Here is a 22,263-nt window from a genome sequence, read left to right on the forward strand (position 1 = left end):
CTCTCCAAGCTCGTGAATTCATTAGGGTCCTTCCATTTCAGTAAGAAGTTGTCAGTCCAGCTTACATCCCTACTCCACTTCCAGGCTGGGCTATAGTTAAAGCTATAGCCCTGTGAAACCTGTACCCCAGGTATTTGTTAGAAGGTTAGAAGGCATACTTTTAAATTTTTTTCTTGGTTAGAGAAATAATATATGTGCTGATTCAAAGACATTTAGTCCATTTATTCTTCTGCATATTCTAGTATTTTACCTTGGATTAGCCCAGAAGGTCAGAAAGCTTGGTGGCCATATCACATTGTTCCCTCATGCCCAGGGGGAAAGAAAATTAAAGATTTATTCATTTATTTAAGAGAGAGAGAAAGAATGCAGGGGTTGGGGGAGCAGAGGAAGAGGGAGAGAGAGACTCTTAAGTAGGTACCACACCCAGTGTGGAGCCCAGTGTGGGGCTCATCATGACCCTGGGATCATAACCTGAGCTGAAACCCAGAGTCGGACACTTATCTGTGCCATTCAGGCACCCTCTCAAAAATTGGTTTTGGTTTTTTTTTTTTTTTAAGATTTAGTTTACTGCCGTACCATGGATCAAAAAGAGAAATATTGTAAAATATAAGAAATGGCCATACAGATTAACCCTGATTTTAGCCAAAGGGATATCCACTTTAGTGTTATAACCTTATTGTCCAACAATAGACAATTGACTAAGTAAATCATGGCATATAAAATTATAGCATGAAATACTATACAGCCATTCAAAAGAGTATTATAGAATATTTGATTATGCAGAAAATAGTCATAATGTGTAAGTGGTAAAAAATAGCATGTCAGACTTCAGCAAAATAATCTACTACCTAGGAGCACGTGTGGCTCAGTTGGTTAAGCATCTGACTCTTTTTTTTTTTTTTTTTTTTTTTTAAAGATTTTTATTTATTTATTTGACAGAGAGAGGTTACAAGTAGGCAGAGAGGCAGGCAGAGAGAGAGAGGAGGAAGCAGGCTCCCTGCTGAGCAGAGAGCCCGATGCGGGACTTGATCCCAGGACCCTGAGATCATGACCTGAGCCGAAGGCAGCGGCTTAACCCACAGAGCCACCCAGGCGCCCCAAGCATCTGACTCTTGATTTTGGTTCAGATCATGATTTCAGGGTCGTGAGATTAAGCCCTGCGCTGGCCTCCATGCTCCCTGCAGAGTCTACTTGAGATTCTCTCTCTTTCTCCCCTACCCCTCCCACTTATGCTCATTCACTTGCTCTCTCTTTCTGAGATAAATAAATAAACCTTTAAAAAATAGTCAATAATCAAGTACCTACTAGACCCTTTTCTGGAGGCTGTATATTTCATAGTTCATTTTAAGATTGAGGAAACTGAGGCCCAGAGACATAAAATTACTTGCCTGAGAACTAGCAAGTGGTAGGACTAGGAAATAAGCTCTTTCATTTGAACCCAAAGCTGACTTCTGAGCCCACATTCTTTACCAATGCAATGTCGCATGTGAATTTATATAGAATATATACTCAATTTTTATTTATTTTTCTTTTCTTATTTATCTGACAGAGATCACAAGTAGGCAGAGAGGCAGGCAGAGAGAGAGGAGGAAGCTGGCTCCCTGCAGAGCAGAGAGCCCGATGTGGGGCTCGATCCCAGGACCCTGGGATCATGACCTGAGCCGAAGGCAGAGGCTTAACCCACTGAGCCACCCAGGTGCCCCTATACTCAATTTTTAAAAGCCAGGAAAATACATTGCAAAATGTTGATAGTGGTTACATCTGAATTCTATTTTACTTGTCTCTATTTTCCATATTGAACATGTTCTATTTTATATTAGTGAAACTTAAAAGTTATTTTAAAAATAGCTCAATAAAATTTGTTTTTCTTGTGAGACTTTTTGAGTTATAGAGTTACAATAATTAAGATAGGGTGGTATTAGTACAATAGGCAGAGAATAATTCGGTTTTATTTAGTGAAGTGGGAGATAGGCATATGCGGTGACCCCACAATTCCATCTCTAGGTCTGCCCTTCACCAAAACTCATGTGTTTATGCATGAGGGTACATATACAAGAATGCTATTGTCCATCAGCAGCAGAATGGATGAATAAATTGTTGTGTGTTTATACAGTTAAATACTATGCAGCAATAAATACGAGAACTACACCCAGGCACTGCAGCAGAGGTGACTATTAATGTTGAGAGAAAGAAGCAAAACACAGAAATTTATACCATATGGTTACATTTCTATAAAACGAAACCTTCCATGGGTGGTAACATTATGAAGAGAAGGAAATCAGTGATTAAGATTAAAAACTCAAAATAGTGGTTATATACAGAGGAAAGGAAAGGATGAGAGTAGGCCGGGGTGGAGGGACCCCTAAGGGTGCTTTTGTGCTGCTGGCAGTGGTGTTTTTCATGCCATGCTGGTTCTTATGCTGATGCTTGCTTCGTGATTTTTCTGTTACGTAATACATTCATTTTTTAATGTGCTTTTCATATTTGTGTGGTTTATCTTACACACAAAAGGGTTTCAAAAAGCCCAGCTCAGTGAAACTTGGATTGACACTCAGGAATTGATGAAGACCACAAGGAGAAATTATTCTCAGGATCAAGAGTAGTTGGCCATCTTCTGATCTGCTAATCTTTATTATCAGCTAGTGGACTCTGATTTGGTGTTACTGTTTTGTTTACATCTTTGCTGTTGGAATACTCAGAGCCAAATTCGTGTGATGCACAGAAAATGCACGCAATGCCCATGGCCACACGGCCTGCAGTGACTGTCCCGACCTTACTCCTGCCCTCATTCTTCTTTTATTTCCTTTATTTTCCTTCCACTCTTACTTCCTCGTTTAAATAAAAAACTCGAATATATTTTTGAAGCTGTCTTAAACAGGAAAGACTAAAGATACATTGTTCGATTTAAGTTAATGTTGCTATTCCCTAAATACCTTCAGGCATTGAAAAAGAAAGGACTACCACAGGTCTTTAAGTACTAGGGGAATTTTTGCCTGAATTGATAACTTGCTACAGAGAATCTACCAAGGCACCAGCCTTTTCAGTATAACATGGAATTGGCTTGTACTTGTCACTGTTTTATTTCCTGAATTTTGACCCTTTTACACTTTCTTCTCTTTAAAGGGAACTACTGTGTGCACAGCCAGTTGCCTTCAGCTTCATAAGCGAGCAGAGAGGATTGCGTCAGTTCTTGGTGATAAGGGGCATCTAAATGCAGGAGACAACGTGGTGTTGCTCTATCCACCTGGTAGGTTTTGTGTTGGTAAACTAGACTCAAGCTCCATTACCAGACTACAGAGTATGAGAGGACAGGAAGTGAGAGCCGCCATCTTTGCCCATGTAGGCTATGCAGCTCCCAGCTCTGGGAGTCCCAGGCACCCAGGCTAAGGTAGGAACCAAGCTTCACACCCTGGAGTTGAGCAGTGCCATAGCTCTGCTGGGACTGTGTCTGTTGTATTTACTCTTGTATTAACCCTATCTAGCATAGTTCCTGGCACTATGGTAAATATCAAATGAATAAGACTTTCTGACTTTTTGGAAACCCTCAAAAGAGGTGCTTTTTTTTTTTTTTTTTTAAAGATTTTATTTATTTATTAGACAGAGATCACAAGTAGGCAGAGAAGCAGGCAGAGAGAGAGGAGGAAGCTGGCTCCCTGCAGAGCAGAGAGCCCAATGTGGGGCTCCATCCCAGGACCCTGGGATCATGACCTGAGCTGAAGGCAGAGGCTTTAACCCACTGAGCCACCCAGGCGCCCCGAGGTGCTTTGTTTCTAGGAGTGTTCAGGAATAGGACCATTTCACCAGTTCCTAAAGAATATTGTGTGTGAACTCTTTTGACTTTGCATTTTTTATATCCTGATTGATGTGTAGTCTTCATTATTGCTGATTTTATCTTCCGTGCTTTCATTTAATTTAAAAATGTTCTCTTCACAGTAAGAGGGACTCAGAATTCTTTGATGACAGTTTGGTGTAAATATTCAAAATGTTAAGTGAAATAGTTGAGTTGTTCATTTTTTTATTCTGTCACACTACCCGCACATACCTCTGGCTTTCTCTGATCTCTTATCCCCCTTAGTTCATTTTGTTCTGTTTTATTTACACTGATACTAAGATTCCTTAAAAGGTCATCTGGTAAAAGAATCCCTCCTGTGGTGTTCCTGTGAGAGTGTCTTGCATCCACCAGTGAATGACCTGGTGGTAGACCAGAGCACTTCCGGAGAAGGCCGCTCTCCGTGTCCTGACAGGGGAGAGTCTTCATCAAATTGAGTCACACTTTGCCTCCCTAAAACTTGTACCTACAGGTGAAGGGACATCTCAGTAGTCTAATTGCTTGTCACACAGCAGACTTCTAAATATTTTTTTTAAGCCTCAGGTGTTCCTCATCTCACCTTTCCCCATTCTTTTATTTCTACTAAGTATCAAGTAATGATCTCAGAATACCTTCCCTGGGTGTCTTTCAAGAGTTTTCTTTACTTCTGACTTCCTTTCTTGTTATTTATACTTCGCTTCTCTTTATTTTTTAAGTTGTTTTATATGCTTCCTTCTTTATGTTCAAGCTCTTCTTGATTTAAAAAACTTCTTCTGTTATTATCTATGTTAAATTATGATCTCAATAAACTGTCTGGCACATGATTTAATTAACTGGCTTTAGAAGATCTGCCATTTAGTTTCTCAGTGATAGTGGTCAGCTAAGTGACTCTGTCTTGCAGGCATCGAGTTAATAGCTGCATTCTATGGTTGCCTCTATGCCGGGTGCATACCTGTCACTGTCCGACCTCCTCATGCTCAGAACCTTACAGCCACCTTGCCCACTGTCCGCATGATTGTTGATGTAAGTACCGAGTATATCTTGCCTTGTCCTCATCTCATAAAACCCAGAGTCAGACAACTTCAGATCCTTGCTAAATTTCCGGTTTTGTTGAGTCAGGAAGTGAAATCTGTCCCCTAAAAGCCGTCTTCTTTTCACTTACCTGACTAAAATGACTAGCATTCTTCAGTGAAGGAATGTGGGAAAGTGATTATTGGTGAGGTACAGAATTGTGTTTTTATCATGAACACTAAGGAGGTGAGGCTGACATTAGTAATTCTCTATAAAACTTTTTGTTGTTGTTGTTGTTTTACCTCCCTTCTTTAAAAATGTTCTCATTTTTTCTGCACAGTAGCCAAGGTAATTTTATATGCCAAACTGAATTCTCCCCAGTGTTGGTCATTTTTATTTGGGTTAGTTTTATAAATTCACTTGGTATAGCACTAAAAGGTATCCAGATCCTGCCCTGGAAGTAATGGAAGTTTCTAGAGGATATGAGAATCAAAGGAAGTAACATAAATCTGTATTGCATTGTATCCTAATTCATGTTACAACAAAGAGGCAGAATTCTAACTTGTGTAACATTGTTTCTCTAAGGACTGCTGTTCTGTCAGCAAATAGAGCCTGGGGTATAAAAGCCATGTTCACCAAAGATGATTTTATCACAAAGTTCAGTTCAGCAAAATGCCCTTTTTACAGTCTGCAAAGTAGGCCAGAGCAGCAGGGACGGGAGTCTCCTTCTGTTGATGGTTTAAGGGGAAGTTGATCGCTTTGTGTAGGTGTGAGGGAGAGCTTAGTTTTCTTGACAGCTCTGCATCCCTCAAATTCAGGATATGTTCTGGGTCTAGTGGATTTCTCCATTCACTAGGCTGTGGCAAACACTAACTCCTGTAGCAGTGATACTCTGACTCCTCCCATTCCCTGGGAATGGTTAGGTTCCCCCCACCCCCCAAAAAAATCCATGTTTTTACTTTATCATGGTCTTCATGAAATCAAGGGATGTGGGCATCCACACTGTTAAAAACAATAACTTGTGTTGTGAACAGGTCCATTCTTCTGAGATAAGTCAGTGTTACACAGTCCCAGAAGGACAAATGGAGGGGACACACCAACATCCATTGTACTATTGTATGTTGTTTAAACTTAAATGAATACTGTCCTGCCAGTATGGTGTGCTTTTAGTCCAGTATGAGTTGCTTTTAGCAGCAGCCAGAGCCTGTGGGACCACATGGGGACTAAACGTCCTGGTGCTTATTTCTGTCCATTTGTTTTCTAGGTCAGCAAAGCAGCCTGTGTTCTCACCACACAGACCCTAATGAGGTTGCTGAGGTCCCGAGAGGCGGCAGCAGCTGTGGATGTGAAAACCTGGCCAACCATCATTGACACAGGTAAAAGTGAGATTTCTCCAGACCTCTTGAAGGAACAAGAACATTCATGCCCCGAGCTCTCTAGATTCTCATGCCAAAGATGTTTATACAACTCTTAGGTTGCAACACATTCCACCTACTGAGACAGAGGCAGAACCTCCTGTCCATTCAGTTGTGTTACTGAAGGACTGGGTACTGCAACAACCAGATCCAAAGATGCAGATCACAGGCTGCTAAGAGCTCTTGAAACCAAAAAGTGTCTTACTCTTACTCCTGACATCCTCAAACAATGGTTAGGTTTTTATGCAGAATATAACTGTGTACACATAAGGCCATGTAAAAGCTTGACACACTCTGATCCTTGACTTCCAGATATGATCTAGTTAAAGCAGCATTGGACTAGGAGTCAGAAGACCTAGTTCTATTTCAAGCTCAAGTACTTTTTTTTATATAATCTTCTCTGAGATTACCCTTCCCTCAAATGTTACCTACCCTTACCTGACTCACATACTTTTTGAGAATATCAAGTACAGCATAATAGCAAGGTACTTTAAAAACCATAAAGTAGGGGCACCAGGGTGGCCCAGTGGATTAAGCCTCTGCCTTCAGCTCAGGTCATAATTTCAGGGTCCTGGGATCGAGCCCCACATCAGGCTCTGTGCCTAGCAGCGAGCCTACTTCCCTCTCTCTCTCTCTGCCTGCCTCTCTGCCTGTTTATGATCTCTCTCTGTGTCAAGTAAATAAATAAAATCTTTTTTTAAAAAAAGTCCATAAAGGACATTCATTTAAGTGGTATCCGTGCTAAAAAAGCATGGGGGAGAAGACGTGGGGATACCTGGTGAATGGTAGATGAACGGGAGTGGGTTTTAGAATCAGGTGACGATGTTTAAATCCTGATACTCTGTTCCTCTCCTGTATCCCTGCTAACTGGGCCAAAACTGTCCATAAAGTGGGAGTTGCAAAAACCACGTCATGGAGCTGTAAAGATTAAATGACATAAAGCACCTTGCACATGATCATAAAAATAAAATCTTTTATCAAGCCCTTGCTATGTGCCAGTCATCTAATGTATATTGCCCAATTCTATCCTCACACCAACCGTATTAGATAGGTGTGAGTTTTGTCCTCATTTTACAGATAGGAAAACTGAGGCATAGAGAAGCTAAATAAGTAGCAGAATTAAAATTCAAACCCAGTCGATTTGGCTACATTCCTAGACTCATAACCATTCATGTGCTTTCTCCCTGTTTTCAGTAAGTACCACATGGTGTCTATCCAACTCAAGAACATTTATGTGGGTTTAAATTCAGGGATGGTAGATATTTGTGGTGGTTTTGTGCCAGGTGCTGAGCTAGATGTTTTTACGTATGTTGCTTAAGTACAGAAGCACAGTTCTGTATAACAAAAATGGATTGTGTTGGTGTTAATGATGCAGTTAGATCTACTGTGGTTATTAGACTCAGTCACATTTCAGGAAGACCTGAACCTGTGGGCTGTGATAAAGACAACAGAAAGGTTTCTTTTGGGACATGAGTGACCCTCCCCTATACAAAACCAGGTTGAAAGTGATAGATAGGGACGCCTGGGTGGCTCAGTTGGTTAAGCAGCTGCCTTCGGCTCAGGTCATGATCCCAGCATCCTGGGATCGAGTCCCACATCAGGCTCCTTGCTCGGCGGGGAGCCTGCTTCTCCCTCTGCCTCCATCTGCCAGTGCTCGCTCTCGCTCTCTCTCTCTCTCTCTCTCTGACAAATAAATAAATAAAATCTTTAAAAAAAAAAAAAGAAAGAAAGTGATAGATAAAGTCTTTGGTTTGACCAGAGATGGGTGCCCAACAATATAGAGACTTAAAAGTCAGAGTCAGAATTGTTTCTCGATCCAGGAAGCCATAGGAGTTTTGTTTGTTTGTTTTTTAAAAGATTTTATTTATTTATTTATTTATTTATTTATTTATTTATTTATTTGACAGAGCGAGATCACAAGTAGGCAGAGAGGCAGAGAGAGAGGGGGAAGCAGGCTCCCCGCCGAGCAGAGAGCCCGATGCAGGGCTCAATCCCAGTACCCAGAGATCATGACCTGAGCTGAAGGTAGAGGCTTAACCCACTGAGCCACTCAGGTGCCCCGACATCCTTGGTTTTGACACACTTCACTTACAAAGCAAATATGGGAGGAAAGGAGAGGTATATAAACGAGCAAAGGAAAATAATCCCTAATTCCTGGTTTTCCATCTTAAAAATCTAACATATTATCTTGAAGAAAAACAACTTTTAAAGCTGTCCACGTCTAATATTGCATTTACTAAACTGTAAATAACGAACCTTAACTTGGAACCAGCATGATAACAACTAAGGCTTTTTCAAGCTTTTTGAGTTGTTTGAAAAGTGCTTTATGTGAATTAACTAACAATCCTGTGAGGGTAGGTATTATTCCCATTTTATAGATAAGGAAACAGACACAAAGAGGTATAACTCCAAAGGCACTTTGATGGTAAATGGCTGAGCAGGATTTGAACACCAGTGATCTGCTTCCTTAGTTCATGTCTTCTACTGTTGTGTTACATTACTCTCACCAACCTTCTAGAAAATACATTTGCCTGATGTAGATTTGCTTTGTTTATATTACCCACTGGTGTCCTCAACCCCAACCCACTTCCCAGAGTGACATTACATGAGCTGTTTGGTTAAATAGGAAAAGCCTAAGCTTTGCAAATCCCAGGACCTCTATTTGTCCATGGCAAAGCCATAGAAAACCAGTTGAAAAGCCATGATTTTTGTGTTCCAGTTTGTCTGATTAATATCAGGTTTTTTTCCTTTCATTGCAGATGATTTACCCAGGAAAAGGTTACCTCAGCTGTATAAACCGCCCACTCCTGAGATGTTGGCGTATCTTGATTTTAGTGTCTCCACAACAGGCATGCTGACGGGAGTGAAGGTAGAGTGGGCTGGAGATATTGACTGTCTCTGGATGCTGGTAAAATGCCAGGTCTGCAAAAAATAGAGATGACCACTGCCCCAGGGACTTGAGATGTGGATGCCAGCTGCTTGTACCAGAGACCAGTAGGCGGGGGATCAGAGGTCCCTGCTATATTTAAGTAAAAGCATTGGCTCTTCCGGAATAAGTTATCCCAAGGAATGTGTGTTATGAAGTGTTCTGAACCTGGCCTAGAAGCTACTAGGTAATAATTGAGTCACAGTTAAAGCCAGTAAGAAACCAGAGATTCATATTTCATAGAACTCCGTGTTAATTAATGAACAAAAGTATGTTACCTTATGTTAGACTTAGGTAGGCTTTTTTAATTTTTTAAGGTGTATTTATTTATTTTAGAGGGTGGGGAGTGGTAGAGGGAGAGACAGAATCTCAAGCAGGACACCCCACTGAGGCTGGAGCTGACATGGGGCTCGATCTCACGACCCTGAGATCATGACCCGAACTGAAACCAAAAGTCAGATGCTTAACTCATTAAGCACCCAGGCACTCCAGACTTAGATAGGCTTTTTGAAACAATGAAAAACAGACCTCATTTTGAAGAGTTTGGGGGAAATTTAAACTTTTCAAAACTGTCATTAGAGCTTTTTCTGCCTGTGAGGATGCCAATTCCATCCTGTTCCATGTTCCCTACTTTCCAGATGTCCCACTCTGCAGTCAATGCTCTTTGTAGAGCCATCAAGCTCCAGTGTGAGTTGTATTCTTCTCGGCAGATCGCCATCTGCCTTGACCCTTACTGTGGACTTGGCTTTGCACTCTGGTGTCTCTGCAGGTAGGAATGGAAAAACAAAGAAACAGGATGTCTTTGGGGCTATAACCATCTCATCCTTACCTTTGCTTCCTTAATTTGGTTATGTTTCAATAAAATGCTGATGTTTCCTAAATGTGGGCGCCTGATCTATCTCTGAAGTTCATTTAGTTTTGTTTATATTCCCTTTTTTCCTTGTCTGTTAGTTTTATGCCTCGTACATAAAGTGAGTGATCTTACTATTGCTCTCTGCTTCATCCTGTAATCCTTATTGTAGAAGCAGAGCCAAGTAGAAGGATGATAGTTGGGTGAAATATGTCAGGCTTTGACAGCCAGAACGTACCCCCTAGGTTTGGCAGGAAGGAGTATAATGAGATTGGATGACAGCATGTGGCTGGAAAGTAGCATGCCTGTCCTGTCCAGATTGTGTCTACTGGAATGGCAGATCCCCACTCCTCCCAGGGAACCTTCTCTCAGCCCTGCATTTTCACCTCCCTAGTAGATGTCCCCATGAATACTTCAGAGACACCTACAACTCAGCATTCTCCTCATCTTTGTTGGGACCATTCACCTGAGGGGCCCAAACTAGGAACTTGAGCATTAGCTTCAACTTCTCTATGTGTGTGTCTCACAGCCAATTAAGTGTCTTGTCTTTTGTGGCTCAGTTGTTCCTAAACCTGTCTGTCACCTCGGGGTCTTTAAAAAAGCAAAATAATGAGCCTTCCTCAGACTTACTAATAACTTAGATCTCCAGAGTTGGTGACCACAATTCCAGTATTCTTTAAATACAGGGTTCTTGGGCTCCTCATCATTCAGATCTATCCTCGGTTTAAGAAACTGAGGATTCATGGGCTGTGAACTATATATAGGATGGGTCTCTACTGTCATTCCTTTCTTTTTATCCTGACTGCACTGTCGAGATCCAAGCCATCATCATCTCTCACCTGTCCTGTCCCTCCCTCGCCAGTGTCTGTGTCTACAGTCCCTCTCCATGGTGCTGGGCTCACCCCACCTTAAAGCCGCAGCGACTGCCTGTTGCTAAAGCCCAAACTCCTTCAGACCATAGTTTCTCTTTTTTACAGTTTGGCCCCAACCCTTCTGGCCTCACATCTCACCACTCCCCCATGCATCCTGTGCTATAGGATTTCATATGAGGATGCTATCTCTGACAACTTTAAACACAACGTATACTTCTACATTTCTTTTCCTTTGCATACACTGTTCCTCCGCCTGGAATGCTCTCACCATCACCCTCATTTCCTCTAGCCATTATCAAACTCCTGCTTATTCTTTAAGCCCCGGCTCAAGTGATACCTACTCAGTGAAACACTGCTCTCCCCTCGCCCCCAGCTTTCCTAATTTGAGTGACTTGCTCCTTCTTTTATGATCTTGATTTTATGATCTTCACACCTCAGTTACGGTATGTACCACAGTCTACTTTATTTTAGTTATTGTGTCTTATGAGTTAGATGGGAACAGAGTTGATGCTTAGAGCTTTGTATCTCATATAACCTTCACGTGCAGCAAATAGTAGTTGAGTGGATGGTATTCTAAAACATCAGGATGTCTAGAATGAATTAATAATGTCAGCTCTCGCCTTTCTTCATTGCAGTGTCTATTCAGGTCACCAGTCCATATTAATTCCTCCTATGGAGTTAGAAAACAACCTTTTCCTCTGGCTTTCCACTGTCAACCAGTACAAAATAAGGGACACTTTCTGCTCCTATTCAGTAATGGAGCTCTGCACCAAAGGGCTCGGAAACCAAGTGGAGGTGCTGAAGGTAAGAAGCAGCTACACAAGTAGCTGGTCCCAGGAGGTTTGAAAGAAATGGGCCAAGTGTGCTGATACCGGACTAGGGCTGGACAGGTGTGTCTGCCTTTTTCTTTCTAGCCAGTCAACATTTTGTAAACCTCTGAATTTTTATTTCCTCCACTCTCTAGTTTACTGCGCTCTTTCAGAATTTAGTCTGAGTCTTACTTTGTGGAGAGGAGGGTGAAACTAGTTGGGAGATGGAATGGAAAAGACTTCATGGAAAGATGAAAGAGAACTGTGATGTCATGTGTGACTGGCGTAGGAGAGAGTCAGAAGACACTGATTTTCTTTTTTTTTTTTAAGATTTTTTCTTTATTTATCTGACAGAGATCACAAGTAGGCAGAGAGGCAGGCAGAGAGAGAGGAGGAAGCAGGCTCCCTGCAGAGCAGAGAGCCCGATGTGGGGCTCGATCCCAGGACCCTGGGATCATGACCCGAGCCGAAGGCAGAGGCTTAACCCACTGAGCCACCCAGGTGCCCTGACACTGATTTTCTTTAACAGAGAATTCTGTGGGATTTAAGAAATAAAACGGGAGCATAGGGGAAAGGAGGGAAAAATAAAACGAGATGAAATCACAGAGGGAGATAAGCCATAGGAGACTCTTAATCATAGGAAACAAACTGAGGGTTGCTGGAGGGGAAGGGAGTGGAGGGATGAGGTAACTGGGTGAGGGACAGTAAGGAGGGCACGTGATGTAATGAGCCCTGGATGGTATCTAAGACTAGTGAATCACTGACCTCTACCGCTGAAGCTAATAATACACTGTATGTTAATTGAATTTAAAGAATAAATAAATAAAACTAGAGAATTATGACCCTAAGAATTATGACCACTGAAACCAATAATACACTGTATGTTAATTGAATTTAAATAAGAATAAATAAATAAATAAAACTAGAGAATTATGACCCTAAGAGAATTATGACCCCAAGATGAAAAGAGAGAAGAATCTATCTCTAGAGTGCTAGATCCCTTTTTCTCTCAGTTCCTTCTCTCCATTTTGAAATAGGAAGACATCTGAAGTACAGAAATGGAGAGGTATATGGGGCACCTGGGTGGCTCAGTGGGTTGGGCACCTGGGTGGCTCAGGTCATGGTTCCAGGGTCCTGGGATCGAGCCCCACATCAGGCTCTCTGCTCAGCAGGGAGCCTGCTTCCCCCTCTATCTCTGCTTGTTTCTGTGCCTACTTGTGATCTTTCTCTCTGTCAAATAAATAAAAATTTAAAAATTAAAAAAAATCTAAAAAAAAAAAATAAATAAGGGAAGAGACGTCCCGTCCCTCCCTTAAAAAAAAAAAAGAAATGGAGAGGTATAAAAATAGGTGTCTGAAGAATCTAAGATTTTAGATAAAAGAGGAAAGAAATAGAGAATGAGCAGACTTACCAGTGATTAGTGATGTTAGTGGAATGCCTTGGCATTTCTGAAAACTTTTGCCTTTTGCTTTGATGTCTGAGATGACAATACACAGTTCCTTGGCTCTTCCTGACCCAAGAGATAGAACTATGGCCCTACTATTCAGTTCTTTCTAAGTTCCTGCTAACTTCAGCTCCCGGGCCACTGGTGTCTTACAGACCAGAGGAATCAACCTCTCCTGCATCCGGACGTGTGTGGTGGTGGCCGAGGAACGACCCCGCATTGCCCTCCAGCAGTCCTTCTCCAAGCTCTTCAAAGACATCGGGCTGTCCCCTCGGGCTGTCAGCACCACTTTCGGATCGAGAGTCAATGTCGCGATATGTTTACAGGTGACTCTCATGAAATCTTGCTGGGTAATGAATGACAGCAGAGTGTGTGGTACTCGACAGCAGAGGCGTCAGAGCCAGGCAGCCTGGCAGGAGCCCAGTTCCACCCACTTGCTCTGGGACCGCGGGCTCTTCATTTGGTTTTCATGGGGCCTCGTTTTGCTCCCCTGTAGGGTGAAGATAATAGACTTGTTCTTCACAGGGGCATTACTAGGCAGATACATTTGGAGCCATGCCTAGCAGTTGAGCCCCCAATTAAAAGTTTACTCTAGTAGTTGAATGGTACATGATGATGAATCAAGATTTTTGAGTCCTATTTGAATTCTATTAGTATCTTACCTTCTGTTTTTCTGTCTCCCTTTTTTTTTTTTTTAAACAAAAGAAGCACCAATAAGCCTGTATTCTTTTCTTTAGCCAGATGGCAACTTTGCCATGTTATTGTTGGTGGGTAAATAATAGTAAAGAACTAAGTCTGGTTTTAGGGAGCTTGGAGGCTTAATACGGTAAATACAGGCATAGACAAGAGAGAATAAGAGAATATGGCATACATGGATGGGTACTTTCAGGCCTTCTGGGACGTTCAAGTAGCATCATGATGATTTAACCTTGGAGCCCCATCACAGGCTCCTTGCTGTCCACTTAGGCCAGTGATGGTTTTGAAAATCCTGTGGATATTGGCCTGTCTCACCTGTGCCTCAAGTCCAGGGATTAGAACCCTCCTCAGCCTGGCAACCTTCCAAGGCTGCATCAGCCCCTGTGACGAGGCCCCTGGCTTGCTCTCCCAGGGGTCGAGGGCAAGAAACACGAGGCCATGAGTCTCTTTCAGGTGTTCACTGCAACCCTGCTTCATCTAGTTGAAGAGAGAGTGAACTTTCAAAATAGAGTGTGAATTTTTCATGTATATGGCTAAATTACCTATTTCTTGATTTGAGAATATGAAATATGGAAATATAATTCATTTAAATTTTAAATAAACAATGCATTGATTTCTCTTTCTTTAGGGAACCTCAGGGCCTGATCCAACTACTGTATATGTAGATCTGAAATCACTGAGACATGACAGGTACAATAGATTTATTATGCTCTCTCCCTATTTGGGTTTCTAAGCATAAAAATTTCTAAGCCCCAGGAAAGCTGTCACTTTCCCTCATTCCTTTTGTTTGTGTCTTCCAGGGAGGGATAGGAAGAGGGAAGGAATTTGTTTTTATTAATATGTGATAAGATTTGTGTTTGTAACAAGGAAGCTTTAATTCTCAGAGTTGCTATGCTGTTCTTTAATATTAAAATCTAATACTTAAGGGGTGCCTGGGTGGCTCAGCGGGTTAAAATCTAATACTTAGTTCCTGCCTGTGTAAAAATATTTTGTGACATTTGATATAAAGTGAACTAAAATGGATAGACTGTTTCCTCTGGGAGTTTAAAAATAAAAGATAGAACAGACAAGATAAATGAGGCAGAGTAGGGTTTTTGAAACAACACTTTATCTAAACCCCAGGAATAAAAGCCCTCCTCTGCATCAGCTTACAGGGGAATTTTAGCTATGTCCCAAGGTGAGCACCTAGCCCTAGGGCTCTGGGACCTTTGCCAGGTCCCAGTGACCTCGGTGGTGTGCATCGATGTGCCCCATGGCACTGACCCAGCTGGCACAGGTAGAGCATCTCTCTAGCGCCCAGGGAGAATTTCATCATCTTATCCCGGGGAGAATTTGCCCTCCAGAGGACACTGGACAATGTCCATAGGCGGTTTTGGTTGTCACAACAAGAGGGTTGCTACTGACATCTAGTGGGGTAGAGGCCTAGGATGTTGTTAAACATCCTGCAATGCACAAGATAGACAGTCCCTCATAAAAAATTATAAAAGAACATATTCCGACCCAAAATGTCAGTAGTGCCCAAGTCTGAGAAACTGCTCTGGTAAGAGAAGGAGAGACAAAATAGAGGTCTCAAGAGGGCAGTATATAGCTGTAGTAGATGTGCGGCCATTTTTTCGAATATGTATACATTCCTATACGTATATAGTAAATATTCTTCTTCTTCAGGGTTCGTCTTGTGGAACGGGGTGCCCCCCAGAGTTTGCTCCTCTCAGAGTCTGGAAAGGTAATTTGTCTGTTAACCATTGGAAGTTGGTCTGCCTGGGAAATGATTCATTTTATTTATTTTTATTTATTTTATTTTTTAAATGTTTCATTTTAAAACTTGAAGCCATGTAATGTGTTAGTACCCAGGGCAAGCCTTAATTGAAATCTGGAAATAATTCAGCAGTTTCACCTTATCTAATACTTTCAAATTCGTATGGGTACATAGAGAAGAAGAATTCTAGATTTGAACTTTCTTAATTCTCACAGATTTTTTTTTTCCAAAAAAATCCCACTGATATGTTATTCTTATTTGAAAAATCAGCAAAATCCAGTATTCATTATATTCAAGGTGGAGAGGTAAACAGCACTTAGAGGCAATTCTATCTTTATAAATATTGTAAGGAGAAAAACAGGGTGGCAGTGGGAAGGTGTGGTTGAAGATCAGGGAAGGCGTACATGTGTTTAAAGCTGAGAGAGAAATCAAAACGGGGAAGAAACTACGGATATATAGAGTTTGTGTCTGTAGGAATAAGATTTCTTAGGTGAGATGGAGGCTTTAAAATGTTCCAGAAGAGACACAGTTACTGTCTTAGTCCCTTTGGGCTGCTATCACAGAATACCGTAGACCGGGAAGCTTACTTCTCACAGTTCTGGGCACTGGGAAGTCCAAGATCATGACATCAGCAGATTCTGTTGGAGGATTTTTGGTTCATAGATGGCGCCCTATTGCTGTATTCTCACACGGTGGAAGGCCCCAGCTCCTAATACCATCTCATCAGGGATTTAAGTAGATTACATCCAACATGCGAGTTTGGGGAGACACGACATAAGTCTGTAGCAGTTTTGAACATTTACTAAGGGTGATAGAATATCAGCATAAGTTAGTGAGTTTCCCATTCTTTTGAAGAGGTAACAGTGATGCCTCAGAATTCCTTCTAGTAATTCTGAAAGCAGAGGGGGAAATTATACAGATAAAAGGGGATCCTGTCTAACCTATCAAGCAGATTGAGTCCATGGGGCACTTACTGTAGTTTGTCTCTTCCATTTAAACACTTTCGAGTGGAGTTGGGCTGATCATCTTAGCACATCGTCAGATCTCCCTCTGCCTCAGCTTGTGGTTGGGCGCCTCAGAAGCTTTCACCCAGTGCCCAACCCGTCTGGGGCGCGAATGGTCTTTTCTCTCCTTCCTTGAAGTCTTAGATGTATGACCCTGGATAATCACTGTAGCGCTTCTCAACTAACCTCATACTCTAAAAACCCAGAATAGGGGTAACCAGAGAAGGCGTGAGCCGTTCTTATAGCCAGCACCTCTTCTTCCTTTTCTCCCCACATTCTTCACATTCCTTTTCTCTCCTCAGGGAGATCCCAAGCAAGCGTGATGTCTTTCGTGATCCCAGGGGCAGGATTCATTCTCCTGCAAAGCCTCTATCATCCTCTCTTGCTCTTCAAGTTCCTCTCACTTAGCTATTGCTGCAGACGGGAGTGGAGCCGCTCAGGCGGTCCCTTCCTGCTGTCCTTTCTGCACTAAGGGGTCTTCCTGCCATCACTGCAGTGAACAGGATGGAGAAAGAAAATGAGAAAGGGCAGTCACATTACAGATTCCTACTGTTAACGGTTCTGGGCTGCAGTTTCTCATCCTTTTGAAGGGAAGGTAGGCTGGTTGGCTCCCTGGTTTATTTTTGAGGATGAATATTATTATACCTCTGGTCTCCACGAAGGACAGTCCAGTGAACAGTGTGTCAATTAGCTCCTGCCTTTGTACACTCGCTTACCTCTCTGAAGGAGGGGTGGCGGGGGACTGCATTTCCGAGGGGTTATTAGAGTTGATTGAGTCTTTGTGTTTTCCCTTTGATGCTCAGATTTTACCTGGAGTGAAAGTGGTTATTGTTAATCCTGAGACCAAAGGGCCTGTTGGAGACTCTCATCTTGGAGAGGTATGTATAATTTTTATCTTTACTCTGAAAAGTCGGCAATAAAGACTTTGGGGTTCACAGTCGAGAAGTCAGTGAAACGGTGGATTTAACTTTTCCCCCATTGTGAGTTGTCCTCTTTTAAAAGAGTTTTAATCTGGGTCACCTGGGTGGCTCAGTCATTAAGTGTCTGCTTTTGGCTCACCGGGGTCCTGGGATCGAGCCCTGTGTCAGGCTCCCTGCTCAGCAGGGGAGACTGCTTCTCTCTTCCCTTCTGACTGCTGCTTCCCCTGCTTGTGCTCTCTCTGACAAATAAAAATTTTTTTTAAAGAGTTTAATCTTTCTCTGTAAGGCCCAAAACTAAAAAGAGAGACATTGAGGCCAGGATGGAGGAAAGATTTCAGCATGCAGATTAGAACTAGTGCCAGAATTGTCCACCGACATTCCCTTAGCTGAGAAAGGAAATGGGCCAGTCCTACCTGTTTCCACCTGTTAAGGGGTGGAACTGATAGGAGCCCCAAATACTAAATTTTTTAAATTCATGGAAATTTTCTATTCTTATTCTAAAATGTGTGTATATTGGAATTCGTATCAAGATTTTTTTTTAAGAAGACTTCATTTTTCTTCCCTCAAATATTTGAGGAGTACTGAGGTTTCACCCCGTGGTTTACCAGGAGGCGAAGGTTATAGGTGCGGGAGTCAGAGGGCCTGCACTCTGCTACTTCCCAGCCTCTAACTAGTGAGCAAGTTACTTCCTTTCTCTGGGTCTCAGTTTTCTCATTTGTAAATAATAACTGCACCCACCTAATTTCACCTGATGAAATGGTGTGCCAGCTAACTACACTAATACCGTATCTGTAATGCACATGGGACAGTGCCTGTGATCTAATGAGTTCTCAATAAATACAAGTGTTCTTGCTATTGTTAGGTATTATTGTGTTGGCAGGGCGAATTCAGATAACCTGGTAGTGCTTTCCTGAGGGCTTACACCTTAGCCCAGAAGCACAGAAGTGACCCCTCGATGTATTTGCAGGGCTCAGGAAGAGGCAGAGGACTGAGCCCAGGAGACAGTAGCTTCGTGGTTAAGAGCATGGGCTCTGCAGCTGCACAGGCTTGGCTGTGGGTCTCCCAGTTTCTTAGACAAGTTACTTAACTCCTTGTTTTTTCATCTGTGAAATGGGAGTAACAATAATACAGAACCGCATTGCCATGTATGTCGATTCCTATGGGGATAAGGCGTATAAAGTACTTAATTCTCTGTTTAGCACATTTAGTACATGATAAATGTCAGCAGCCTTTATTGTTGTGGTTTATTATTGTTACTGTAGCAATGAGAATTAAAAAATAGTAATGTTCATCCATCCAGAGAGAATTGAATTGATACAGTTCTGTGTCCCTGCCAGAATGTGACCGATGCCCTTTTCTTGTTGCAGATTTGGGTGAACAGTCCCCACACAGCCAGTGGCTATTACACCATCTATGACAGTGAGACTCTTCAAGCGGATCATTTTAATACCCGCCTCAGCTTCGGGGATGCTGCTCAGACACTCTGGGCTCGGACAGGATACCTTGGTTTTGTCCGCCGGACGGAGCTCACAGCGGCCACTGGAGGTAGTTTCCTCACCAGCGCTTCCCCTTCTGCCTGCTTTTGTCTTTCAGCCAGGAGCTCTGGCTCACCTTCCTCAGCCTGCCTTTGCGTTGTCAAATGTGTGTGTATTTAATTACTCCCTTCTGCGGTTCCTGAACCCATGCATGAATTTGTATTCATTTAAAGTAAGATATTTTGCCCCATGAGGAGTAACCAGGAGGCAGGCACCCAGGGTACCACGTCTGCATCTCTGAACTGTGGGTGAGCACAGCCTATGGTCACGGAGACGTGCCTGATGCTCACTGTGCCCCTGGCTGACTCCCAGCTCCTGCACAAGCTCCTGGGATGGGGGTGTCATCTTGTAGCCCTTCTACACCCACACACCATTTTGGGTTCAAGAGGAATAAACCTGACCCCTGAGAGCAGGGGATCGGTGCGGGGAGCCATGTCACTGAAGCACTGTGTCCCTTCGGCGTCTCATGTTAGATGCGAGACTGCTGGGCAAGGCTCTGGTGTGAGCAGTCCCCTCCCATTACCTGCTGCTCCATTGACTGTCATGCCTTCACTGATGCCTGCCTTCAGCTTTTCTGCCCCGTGGCATTAATGGCAATGTTAAAATACCCAACACTAGCTGTATCATCACTTCAAAGAACAGCTACAAATAACTCACTGGGCTTTAAAGGCCTGAATTAGAGCCATATCATTTCTCCTGAGCTCCTAGCATCTGTTCCATAGTGACCAGCATCCATAGTTTCTCCAAGTTTCACGGGGAGGCAGGATAACAAACTGGAAAAGGGAGGTATCCCTCACCGGGTGCCCTGGTGTTGAAACCTACCTCTGCCATTTGCTTTGTGACCTTGAGCAATCACTGAGCCTCTTAGTTTCCTACCTGAACAGTGGGAATGATAATGTTCCCTGGCTGGTGGAAATGATGTGAGATTAACTGCTGTGTTTCTGTCATGTTTGTTATTACAGTCTTTATGAGCTCTTCTTATATGGTGGGAATCTGCTAGACCTCTTCATCCTCTCTCCAGCAGCTTCTAGCACTTTGCTTTATTCGATTTTTCAGAAATTTACCCTTTCCTGAGAATATTTTATTTAGTAGGCCTAGTAAAATTATGTCTTTCTTTAAAATGCAGGATCTATATAGACATAAACCATGTATATATAGCCTTATGTATATGGTGTGTACATATAATTTAAACAAACAAACAAAAAAGATTTCTGCCATGTTCTAGCTGGATTACAAGCCTGTTAATAACCAGAACTGTCTCTCCATTTTCTGTAATCCTACTCCTTATATCTGGACTCCTTACAGATGTCTAGGAATAACAACACATGCTCATTTCTTCTCCCTCTCAAACCCTCTCTCCCCACTCCACCCCTCCCCCAGCTGTCATCTGGCTAATTCCTGTTTATCTGTAAAAGCTCAGCCTGGTTTCCGCTTTTCCTTCTCTGAACCCTTGAGCTGAGCTCGGGGTATGGGGGTGTCCCCCGGTCACCTCACACACACTTCATGCATGCTCCCAGCACAGGGCTTACCATGTTGCAGTGGACAATGGAGCACCTATCGTGTGTCCTTCTCCCCCATTACACAGTAAGTGTCTTTAGAACGGGACTCGTGTTTTATCATCTTCCCAGCACTGGACACAGTTCCTGGGACATCGTAGTAATAATAATAATAATCATAGCTAATTTTTTTTTTTATCACTTACGGTATACCAGGCATCAAATGAACTCCTTACAGGGATTATCTCATTGAATAGTCACAGCAGCCATTTAGTATTCTCGCTGTCTCACAGAGTGGGGAGCAGGACTCAGACACTTAAGTAATTGGCTCAAGGTTACATGGCTGGTGAGTGGTGGGGTCAAGTGACGTGGCAGGCAGTCCAACAGGGTGCTTTTCACACAACATTGCATTGCGCTCATCATGTGTGATGAACCAGATTTCTCTTTTTCTTTCCATCAGAACGTCATGATGCATTGTATGTAGTGGGAGCGCTGGATGAGACACTGGAGCTGCGAGGATTACGATACCACCCGATAGACATTGAGACCTCCGTGTCCCGGATCCACAGGAGCATTGCTGAATGGTAACCACCCTTGTACAGAATAGGCTTCCCGCTGCAGCCGTAGTGTCAGTTAAAACCAATCTAAGTAGTCAGCTGTCTGTACCAAATACCCCCTACAGACCTAGAATCCAGGGGGAGTAAGAAAGTAAATGGACTGATTGTTTCTTGTCTTGGTGGGCTGTCCGCTGTGGCAGATGAGACCGTGGGGACACCAGAACAGGCTCCGTGGAACCACCATAGAGTCAAGTCCTCGCTACTGATCGATTCTTACCATTGGAAGAGATCTGATTATCTGTCTCTAGAAAGTCAGTGTAATATGGTGGGAAGAACCATGACTTTAAGTTCAAAAGGCCCAACTTGAAGGCCCAGGCCTCCCACATTGGCGGTTTTTCTCATGTACTTGTTCTGCTATTTCCTAATCATGGGGAGAAACAAATGGGAATGTGCCTCTTTGCACGCTGTCAAATGGTAAGCGGATGAGAAAGGTCATTATTACCTCATCCAGTTTCCCTCTCAGTGTAAGAACGCCCTCCACATCGTCCCTGATGAAAGAATGTCCAGCCTCACATGGACTAAAACTTCTTTAAAATTAAAACTTGATAGTTCTTACCTAGTGGCTTTCATTCTGGATTCCTGACAATACAGAATCCACCTGGTTTCTTTTCTACATTTTTAATGCAGTAGGTCCTTCCTTGTTGTTGGGTTTTTTTTCCTTTTCTTTTTTTTAAACCATGCCAAATAGCCACAGTTCTTTCCATGCTTGCTCACGCTTTCTAGATGCCTCCTTATCAGCATCTTCAACTCATTTTGGTCAGAGTCTCTCCCCAGACCCGAACAATGCCCATGAATTATCAGAACAATACAGAGAAGTAGAGTGCCATGGTTACCCTCTAATTTTAGACCTCTGACTTTTTATGCAAGCAAATATTGTATACATTTTTTTTAATGATTGGAATATGTTTTTTAAAGCTATTTAACACTTCATATCACAGGTCAGGTCATACTTTCTAACCCAGCAGTCCCACTCCACGTAAGGCAAGTTTCTACCTTATGTCACTTTTATGGCATGATGGGAGAGTCACCTGTATGTGGCACTAAGTCCATATGGGGAAAGGTCCACTCCCTTCCTCTTGGGCCTAAGAATACTATCTTGTCAAA

The 22,263-nt window shown here is 42.7% G+C and overlaps 1 protein-coding gene across 4 annotated transcripts in view; it reads left to right on the forward strand.

Moving 5' to 3' along the window:
* Positions 1–22,263, forward strand: part of DIP2B (disco interacting protein 2 homolog B) — a 225,225-nt gene that overhangs the window by 198,097 nt on the left and 4,865 nt on the right. For all 4 annotated transcript variants that reach the window (XM_082741248.1, XM_082741245.1, XM_082741247.1 and 1 more), the window contains 12 exons: positions 3,124–3,247; positions 4,710–4,831; positions 6,084–6,195; positions 8,994–9,103; positions 9,799–9,929; positions 11,518–11,686; positions 13,291–13,461; positions 14,460–14,521; positions 15,497–15,554; positions 17,395–17,469; positions 18,879–19,056; positions 21,003–21,126. In XM_082741248.1, coding sequence (XP_082597374.1) covers positions 3,124–3,247; positions 4,710–4,831; positions 6,084–6,195; positions 8,994–9,103; positions 9,799–9,929; positions 11,518–11,686; positions 13,291–13,461; positions 14,460–14,521; positions 15,497–15,554; positions 17,395–17,469; positions 18,879–19,056; positions 21,003–21,126 — 1,436 coding nt within the window. The remainder of the gene's footprint in view (positions 1–3,123; positions 3,248–4,709; positions 4,832–6,083; positions 6,196–8,993; positions 9,104–9,798; positions 9,930–11,517; positions 11,687–13,290; positions 13,462–14,459; positions 14,522–15,496; positions 15,555–17,394; positions 17,470–18,878; positions 19,057–21,002; positions 21,127–22,263) is intronic.

Source organism: Mustela nivalis (assembly GCF_964662115.1).
Source record: "Mustela nivalis genome assembly, chromosome: 7".
NCBI lineage: Eukaryota > Metazoa > Chordata > Mammalia > Carnivora > Mustelidae > Mustela > Mustela nivalis.